General features: G+C 48.3%; 1 protein-coding gene across 1 annotated transcript; it reads right to left on the bottom strand.

Annotated features, from left to right (window-relative positions):
* Positions 1 to 2538: 2538 nt before the first annotated feature.
* ACTL8 (actin like 8) lies at positions 2539 to 5538 on the bottom strand. Its single transcript, XM_065896774.1, has 2 exons — positions 5191 to 5538; positions 2539 to 3288 (listed from the first exon to the last, which is right to left on the bottom strand). The coding sequence occupies exons 1-2, from the start codon at positions 5536 to 5538 to the stop codon at positions 2539 to 2541; spliced, it is 1098 nt and encodes a 365-aa protein (XP_065752846.1).
* Between the last annotated feature and the right edge of the window lie 4772 nt (positions 5539 to 10310).

Here is a 10310-nt window from a genome sequence, read left to right as displayed (position 1 = left end):
ATTCTCAACCCCAAACCTCTGAGAGGAGGAAGTGTTACTCCCTATCGTACACCTGATAGACTCAGAGAAGACTCAGAAGAAGCCCAAGGTAGCTTCGTTACTGACAGGGCTCAAGTCTGACTCCAAATCTCTGGGGCATTCTAGGCCCCACTTCTGCCCCTGGGGACCACGGATGGCTCAATTTCGGGGATAAGGATATGGTTGAGAGAATATGGTTCATGTGTCAGAGATGAGGTGAGCTTGACTGTGGTCTCCAAATCCCTCCTCCCATTCCTGGAACATCAGGGTTCCCTGGGCATCAATCCTCTACCCACTATACTTTTGGTTCCCTAATGTTGAGAGACAGATGGGAACCAAACATTAGGGAAACCAAAAGCCCCTTCCAGAAGCATCCGTATAACAAAGTGGTTGACATCCCAGACTGGATTTGAACCCAACTTCTGCCGCTTACCAGAAAAAAAATTTGTTAAATAAATAGTAAGTTAGAACTCCTTTCTCTGTATTAGTTAAAATAAGCAAAAAGCTGCTGTAACAACCGCCAAAGCCCAGTGGCTGAACGTAGTAGATTCTTCCTCAAGTCCCAGGGCAGTGCAGGTTGGTGGGACTGGGTGAGGTTGGGGAGCGGGCTCTGCTCCACTCAGCCAATTTGCCTCCTTCCACCTGCTACTCTGCCCCTCCCCCATTAGATCCACTGCATCCCACAGGCTGATGGGGCTATTTTAAGGATCAGGCACCCACTGAACTAGCCAGAATCTATGTGTGGTCAGCCCTACCTAACTCTGAGGACACTGGGAAGTGTGAGCTCACAATGTGCTGAGGAGGGAGGGGCACAGTCGCCGATGGTCGCCAGCAATCTCCATCTCGGTCCACCCCATCCAAAATAGGCATCCCTCCACCACCCAGATCACGTGACCTTGTAACACTTAATTCATTTTATTCACCATCATCTGAAATAGATTTCCCTGCAGGCACACCTCATTTTCTTGTGCTTCACAAATAATTGTGGGGTTTTTCTGGTGTTTTCTCTTTTTTTTTTCAGACTGATTTGTGGCAACCCGGTGTCAAGCAAGTCTATAGGCGCCACTTTTCCAACAGGATTTACTCACTTCATGTCTCTGTATCACAGTTTGGCGATTCTCGCAATCTTTCAAACTTCTTCATTATATTTATTATGGTGATCTGTAATCTTTGATGTTACTACTACAGTTTGTTGAAGGCTCAGATGAGAGCATCTTTTAGCAATAAAGTATTTTTAAATTAAGGCATGTGTTTTTTTTTAGATGTAATGCTATTATACACTTAATAGCCTATAGCCCAGTGTAAACATAAATTTTTTTTTTGCGGTACGCGGGCCTCTCACTGTTGTGGCCTCTCCCGTTGCGGAGCACAGGCTCAGGACGCGCAGGCTCAGTGGCCATGGCTCACGGGCCCAGCTGCTCCGCGGCATGTGGGACCTTCCCGGACCGGGGCACGAACTCGTGTTCCCTGCATCGGCAGGTGGACACTCAACCACTGCGGCACCAGGGAAGCCCGTAAACATAACTTTTATATGCACTGGGAAACCAAAAAATTCACGAGGCTCTCTTTTTTGTGATATTCGCTTCATCGCCGTGATCTGGAACTGAACCCTCAGCATCGCCCAGGTCTGCCTGTACCTATCGCCTGCGCCCTCACAGCAGATGACAATCTCCTGAAACCAGAAACTTCATGTATCTTTTTCACCTAGTGCCTAGCATAATACCAGGCACATAGCAGTTCTCCAATATTTACTGAATAAATATTACACTAATAGGAACGCAAACTTCAGCAGAGCACTGGGACGTGCGGGATGAATGGGGAGAACGCGGCGACGGAAGAAGGATGCTCCAGGCCCTCATCCACTCTGCTCAGTGGGAACCACTGTTCACAGGTCTCCAGAGTCCTCAAGGGCTTCCCTGGCCCCACCCTGGCACTCACATACTCACGTTCCCTGGGTCCCCCCAAAGGGACTGCCCACCCTACCCCCATCCATCACAGAAGGCAGCACTTTCAAACAAGTTGTTTATTTGCATATAGAAAACAAGACCCTGGCCAGGGGCCCAAGGGCCGGAAGGGCACTCCAGGCTACCTGCACCAACTCCTCCCCAGTCAATGAGAGGATGGAGGTCTAGAAACGTCAACTATCCCCATCCCCACCCTCCCTATCCCCTACTCAAAACTAATTCTCTCTTGCCCCAGTTAAAACCTACTCAACCAAAAGAATGGGACAACCCAAGGGAGATGCCAGGACAAATAAGTAGCTATTAAGCATGGAGATGGCAGCTGGCCGCTCCCATCCCAGTGACAGACCACCCCCCTGGAAGGCTTCCAGGGATGACACCCTGTCCTCCCATGGGTTGGATCCCACTCCTGAAACAAGATAAAACCCTAGAACCTAAAAAAAATCCCTCATGACCTTTGAATTCCAAAGCCAGCTAACCCCGGCCCAGCCCCTTTTGCTGAAATGAATCCACCCATGCCCATCTGATGGGAGCTGGGTTCCAGGAGCAAGCCAGCCCATCACATCTTGAAACTCTCATCATACTCCTCTTTGGTCATCCACTTAGACTTGTAAGTCGACAGATGAGCCACTACAGACGCTCCTAGCCAGACACTAAAGTTCCTGTTGGAACCCACCCACATGGTGGTCTTGGTGGAGGAGAAATGATCAGCGATCAGCCCGTACAGACGCTTGGTGAAGCCAGGATAGAGGGTGTTGCCCCCACAGGCCATCAGGTGGGAGACGAGCAGCGGGTGCATGGAGGCCTCGCAGGTCTCGATGGAATCCAGGACGGCCTGGGAGATGCTGGGCCCTTGCAGGTCGAACACCTCAGGGCTGAAGAACATCTCAGGAGCCAGCCGCTGCATGGGGGTCAGCTCCACACGGCTGCCATCCGGGAGCTGATAGGCATTATTCTCATCGGAGCCTCCCGGCAGGCTCTGATAAAAGTCCAGTGACTCCCCCAGATTCTGCGGCACGTAGCACTTGGTCATCTGAGTGGTGGCCACCGTATCCAGCTGAAACAGGTTGTGTCGATTGTAATCTTCCTTAAAAAGGCTCTTGAAGAGATAGGCCGACAGATCCTGGCCTGCAAACTCCAGCATCTTAGCACTGGACCGTAAGGGGCAGCCCAGATGGAAAGGCTGCACGCGGGTCAGGCCGTAGCCTGAATCTACCACCACGCCGGTCAGGAGGCCAGAGGCATACAGGGACATCTCCAGCTGGTCAGCCAGGAAGATGGACGGGACATCCAGTAACTCAAACATAATCTGCAAGAAGGGAGAAGATGGACACTCAGGGTATTTTCCCCAAAGTGTCCCGATCCATTTCTGTTTTCCCCGAGGCCTCACTACACGTCTGCTCACAATGTTGAAGTCGGCACAGACCTGTGTCCTGCAGGGAACAGCTGGCCCCTCGGAGCTTATGCTGGGGGAATAAGGGAAGGGCTCTGGAGGATTAGAAAGAGCCAGATTGGCCCTTGGGAGCTTGCCTGATGATGGCCTTTCAGAGGACCATTTTGGTGGAGGGGTGGGAAGAGACCTCAGCCTGTGAGAAAGGGCGCTGAGATGCCGGGTTATGTGAGTAGTGGGGACACAAGTGGCAGCCATAGTGAAGGGCCAGATTTCCAGCCTGAACGATTTACTTAGAAGAAAGAGATGAGAGAAGAAACAAGTGCTGCATCCCCAAGTTTCTGACACTACAGATGCAGAAGGGCTGTAACATCCCATCCTTCTGTAGCCTTTGGCCACTTACCCGCCTTTGCAGGCCCGGGCAAGTCTACCTTCTCCCCTCAGTGGGAGGGACCTCCCTCCATTCCCACGCTCAGAATATTGTCCCCTCACCATCCATTCCCCAAATAGAATAGAAGCCAAGGTCCACTTTTTCAAACAGAAAATCAAACATGACTCCCCCAACCTCACTTAAAGGCCCCCAGGAGCTGCTTATTCACTCAGAGCAAAGGTTGGGAAGCATTTTCTGTAAACGGCTCAGGAGGCCAGATGTAGCAAATAAAAATACAAGATGCCCAATTAAATCTGAATTTCAGGGCTTCCCTGGTGGCGCAGTGGTTGGAGTCCGCCTGCCGATGCAGGGGACGCGGGTTCGTGCCCCGGTCCGGGAGGATCCCGCGTGCCACGGAGCAGCTGGGCCCGTGGGCCGTGGCCGCTGCGCCTGCACGTCCGGAGCCTGTGCTCCGCGGCGGGAGAGGCCACAGCAGTGAGAGGCCCGCGTACTGCAAAAAAAAAAAAAAAAAAAAAAAATCTGAATTTCAGATTGACAACAAATAATGTTTTAGTATAGCCCATGCAATATTTGAGACATACTAAAACGTTATTTGCTGTTGATCTGAATTTCAAATCTATCATGTATTTTATCTAGCGAATCTACAACAGTAAATATTTTAGGCTTTACAAGCTATAGTCCCTGTACAACTATTTAGCTCTGCTGTTGCAGTGTGAAAACAGCCATAGACTATATGTAAATGAGTGGGCGTGGCTATGTTCCAACAAAACTTTCTTTATAAAGACAGATGGTGGGCCAGATTTGGCCCACCTGCTATAGCTTGCCAACCCTTGATTTAGAGTAAAATCCAACCACATCCCATAGCCTACCAGGCCTCTGAGGTCCAGCCCCTGTAAACCTCACCTTCCTGTCTCCCTCTTGCCACCCTCCCTAGTTTGCTGAGCTCCAGCCTCACTGGGAGAAATCACCTCCTCAAAGAAGCCCTCCCTGATCACCCTCTTCAAAGGGACTCCCCTTCTTCCCCCCAGTCAGTTACCACTCTATTTCATTTTGTTTCCAGAACTGATTACTACCTGAAATTCTTATTTGTTAACTTATTCACGGTCAAGTCTTCTCCCAGAACATAAGCTCTTTGAGGGCCAGAATATGATCTGTGAACATTTATGGAATCCATGAGTATCCAGCATCCCTCCCACCCCTGGTAACACCCTGTTCACAGAGCATTTTACCTGCTCTATCTCTTTCTGCCGGAGGAGCCTCTGTGAGCCCCCCTCGCCTAACACAAGTGCCAGGCACACACTAGCTACTCAGTAAGTATTCGTGGGGCGAATTATTTAGAAAGCAGAGTTCCTGATGCCCATTCCTGTCTGAACACAAAGTGCCAGGCTGTTCCCTGCTCCCTGGTGAGGGCAGCCCTGAGAAAACCTTACCTCCAGGGTCTTCTGCCGGTCCGCAGGCTCCTTCAGGGGGAACTCTGTGACCATCACAGGGGAGTTCTCATTCTCCAGCCTGTGTTTCTCTAGGACAAATGACCAGATGTGCTCCACACCCTCCCAGTTGAGGACACGGCCCCGGTGGATGGGGTAGCTAAAGGTGTCGGGACGGCAAAGATCGATGCCTAGGCTTACGCGCCGCCGGGCGTAGCTGGGGCCGGGGTTCTCCCTGCAAGGGATGTAGTTCACGATGCTCGGGAAGACCATCTGGGGCTCATTGAACCCCGAAAAGCCAGCCTTCAGAAAGCCAGAGCCGTGGTCAATGACGATGGTTCTTGTAGCCATGGCAGATGCAGAGGTGCGAGAGGTCTGCTAGATTCAGCTCCTCGAGGATGTATGGCAAAGCAGGGCCACCTGTGGAGGGGAAGGATGGGGGTGATTTGTGAACCCATGCTAGGCCACCACTGGCTTCTCCACCCCAGAATCAAACCTCAGGCTCCCCTGAGCCCGTCCCCCTTTCAAGCCTTTGCACAAGCTGTAAACTACACCTGGAATGTTCTTCCCATGCCAAACTCCCAGTCATCCAGTAGAGCCCACCTAACAGGCCCCGCCTGGGAAGTCCTGCCAACCTCCCCCCTACTTCCCACCAAGCTTCTCCCTCTGCATTTGGCACACTCGTCTGTACCAGGTGGGCACTTCTGTCCCCAGAGGCCCACTTACAATTTGCAGACTTGCAAGAAGCTTGTCACATAGGAACTACTGGGTGGACTTTGGCTGCCTGATTGAGGACACGTGGAAGACGAACCATCAGCCTCGGGACCACTGCCCTCAACAATAACAGTGTAAGAGCAGGAGTGGCAGGAGTACTCGTGACTACGACAGCGACAGCTATGGCTACCATCTCAGGAGTACACACGCTCTCATCTATCTAGTGCTATGAGGAACACTTGAATTTTAGCTTGAACTGTGCAAAATTATCATGCGTGTCCATCAAAAATGATCAAATATCAGCAATTTCATAGGGTTTGACCTCATAAATGGTCTCATTTCATTTTCATCACGATCTATAAGGAGGGTACCATTATTACACTCATTTTATAGATAGGGAAACTGAGGCACAGAGAGATTAAAGTTACCTTCCCGGGGCCACACAACTAACAAAAGCAGGGCCAAGGCTTAAAGCCAAACCAGATTCCAAAGACCACACTCTGAACATCAGGCCAGGCTGATGAGAAGATACGGATTTTGAGTATGTGCTGAGCAGCTAACGTTTTATATACAGGAGGCTATAAGCGGGACATCTGATCGTGACTGTGGTCAGTTTCCTTATCTGTAAAGTGGGAGAGGAATAATAACCACACGCTGAAAAGGTAGGTGTGGTCACTGCCTGATTCCCAGACTTTATAAAACTACAGTAGCCAGGACAACGTGGTATCAGTGAAAGGATAATCACGTAGATCCATGGGACAGAGTGGAGAGCCCAGAAATAGATCCACACGAAAAATATCAACCGATCTTTGACAAGGTGTGAAAACAATGACATGGAGGAAGAAGAGTCTTTACAACAAATGGTAGGGAACGACTGCAGATCCGCATGCAAAAAAAAATGAATTTTAATCCATACCTCACACTTTGTTAAAAATTGTCGCAAAATAGGTCATGCACCTAAATATCAAACCTAAAACTATAAAACTTTTAAAAGAAAACACAGCAGAAAATCATTGTGATCTCAGATAAGGTAAAGTTTTCTTAGATGTAACATTAATAGCCTGATCCATTAAAAGAACAAACTAAGAAATTGGACTTCATCAAATTTAAGAACTTTTGCTCTTCCAAAGACACTGTTAAGAGAATAAAAAGACAAGCCACAGACTGGGAGAAAATATTTACAAATCATATATCTGATAAAGAACTTGTATCCAAAAAATGTAAAGAGCTCACAAAACCCAACAATAAGAAAATAACCCAATTTCTTAAATGGGTAAAAGGTTTAAACACTTCACAAAAGAAGATACAGGAATGGCAAATATACACATGAAAAGATGCTCAATATAATTAGTCATTAGGGAAATGAAAATTAAAACCACAATGAGAGACCACTGTACACCTGTGAGAATGGCTAAAGTTAAAGGCTGACTATACCAAGTGTTGGCAAGGAGGTGGAGGAACCAGAACCCTCATGTACTGCTGGTGGGAATGGAAAAGGGTACAACCACTTCAGAGGACAGTTTGGTAGCTTCTCAGAAAATTAAATATACACCTACCACACAACCTAATATTTCTACTCCAAGGATTGACTCAGGGGAAACAAAAGCTCACATTTACACAAAAACCACATGCACATGTTTTTAATAGCTTTATTCATAATCACCAAAATCTAGAAACAACCTAAATATCTGTCAGCTGTGGAGGGACAGACAAGTTTCCATTCAGTGGAATAATACTCAGTAATAAAAAGGAATAACTGATACACACAATAACATGAATAATTCTCAAATGCATTAAGCTGAGTGAAAAGAAGCCAGACTCCAAAGGCTACGTGCTGTAAGAGTCCATTCATATGACATTCTGGAAAAGGCAAAGCTATAAAGACAGGAAACAAATCAGTGGCTGCCAGCAGCCAGAGGTAGAGAAAGGGACTGACCACGAGGGGCATGACAGCGCTGGGGGGTGATGGTCTATTCTGATTGTGAAGGTGCGTACACAACTGTATGCACCTGTCAAAACGCTCACAACCATACAGTAAAAAGAGCGACTTTTACCCTAAGTAAAAAAATTTTAAGCAAGAAATCCCAGTAGACGTGGGGACAGATGAAAGGTGTATGAAATCCCCTTGCAGAATGCAAACTGTCACACACTCAGCAGACTTGGTACCTCGGATGCATGTGGGTGTCTCGTGCAAGACAGACATCCCAGGAAGCAGTTCAGCCCGGAGGCCACATTCCAGGGCTGTCGCTCCACCAGCTATTTGCTCTACTTCAGTTTCCGTGCAGCAAGCAGTTGCATCTGCCTGTCACTATGGAGCATGACAGTCACTGCCTGGCCCCAGCCAGTAGCTGCCCACTGTCACCAACCTTGGGGCAGCGATTAGGCTTCATTGCCTTGAATTGGCTCTGACAATAGATGAGGGAGAGCAAAAAGGAGGAGAAAGATGGAGCCGAGGCACCAGTCTCCTCCCTCGCCTGCTGGCAGGCTGAATGATGGACCCAGGGTAATGGAGAAACAGGCACCTGGATGACATCCTGGGAAGTGGGCTGTGCCACTGACCTCTCTGCAACTCAAGAGCTAGGGGACTGACAAATGCTTCCTCGGCCCTGGCGTTTGGAATTGCAGGAGATGCTGGCAGGGTGATGTCCCCTGTGACTGCCAACGTTCACTGAGGGGGCTCCAGGCTGGTGGCCCAGCTGCCCTGGCCTGGGAACTGGAGGGTGGGGAGCAAGGGGCCGTCCCTCCCCTGGACCATGACTGTAGGAAGAAAGTTTGTATGGCTCCAAGGAGCCTGCCCCAAGGACAGAGACAAAATCTACATATTCAAAAGCATTTTACTGAGTCCCCTATTGTACAAACCCCTGCTGAGCACTGTGTACCCCAAATCATTCTAGACTGACATGGTTCCTGCCCTCCTAGAGCTTACATTCTACTGAGAAAGACTGTCAGTAAGCACCTGATCAAATGTATCATGCCAGGGGGGATTAGTGCAATGAAGAAAAAGAAAATCTGGTAAAAGCAACAGGGAGTATAAGGGGCACAGAGGCTTGGTGTGATTCTAAATAGGGCACTCAGAAAAGGCCTCTTTATAGGGTGACATTTGAGCAGAGAACTGAACTCAGTGAGAGAACAAGTCATGTGATTACGTGGAAAAGCATTCCAAGCCAAAGGAACAGTAAGTTTGCAAAGGCCCTGAGGAAGAAACTGCTACCTGTGATCTAGGAACATCCTGGAGGCCAATATAGGGGGGACATGGTGGGACAGGGGAAGGGTGTTGAAGATCCTGGACGGGACTTTCAGGCCTTTGTACTGTGCTTAGAGATGTGAGAAACAACTAAGGGTTTGAACAGAGGAATGACGTGATCTGACCTGAGTTGTAAAAGGACCGTTTGGGCTGATGTGAAGGACAGATTGTAGAGGGCAAGAGGAGAAGCAAGAGGGGAAAGGACATGAAATATAACGGTGGCCTGCACTAAGGTGGTAGCTGCCAAGAAGGTAAGAAGTGATCAGATTCTGGATATATTTAAGAAAGACTGGTACAGTGGAGTGCAAGACAAGATGAGGAATGAAGAAAGATGCCGAGATTTCTACTCTGAAAAGCCAGAAGAATAACATATCCATTTACTAAGATGGAGACTACGGAAGGAACAGGTTTGGGGTAGGGAGGAAATCAGGAATTTTATTTTGGACATGATAAAAGTTTGAAATGCCTACTAGACACACATGAAGAGGTCTGAAGGCAGAGTTTACAGATGCCTGAGATGGAGCTATAATTGGGAATCAGTGAATGGGTGGAACTGCAAATTATGGGGATGGATAAGACCATGAATGGACTCAGTGTAGAGAAAGGCTGGTGCTCGAAGGGACTCTAAGGTCTGGAGGCTGGGCCTTGGGAGGGACCAGCAAAGAAGATGAGAAGCAGTGGCCATGGAGGTAGCAGGGAACCAAGAGGGAGTCATGTCTCGGAGGCCAGGCAGAGAAAGTATTTCAAGAAGAGAAGAATTGAATGTGCTGAGAAATTAAGATGAAGACAGAGAAACACCCACTGGATTAAGCAACACAGAAGCCATCAGGCAAGAGAGTTTCATTGGAATGGCGAGGAGAAAAGTTTGAGGAGTAGGAAAGAGAGATTCTACAAAACTGGCCCTGCTCTGCACCCTACAAAATGAAAAATGTTAAGGAACTGTTTGGAATTAAAGGACATGGCCACCAACACAATGCACGTTTTCTGATCCTGAATCAATCCAAAACGAATTCCCATAGCATTATTACACATTTCTGGTAGAGTCAAGATAGAGTAAGTTCACTACAGCCTCTCTATCACAGAAGATAACTAACAAGTTCAGACAAAATACAAAAAGCAATTAGCTGGGGACTCTGAAAAGCAAGAGAAAAACAAAACAGGCAGA

Source organism: Phocoena phocoena, chromosome 1 (genome assembly GCF_963924675.1).
Source record: "Phocoena phocoena chromosome 1, mPhoPho1.1, whole genome shotgun sequence".
Classification (NCBI taxonomy): Eukaryota; Metazoa; Chordata; class Mammalia; order Artiodactyla; family Phocoenidae; genus Phocoena; species Phocoena phocoena.
Note: the sequence above shows the minus strand (reverse complement) of the source record. Positions and strands in the feature narration are given on the sequence as shown.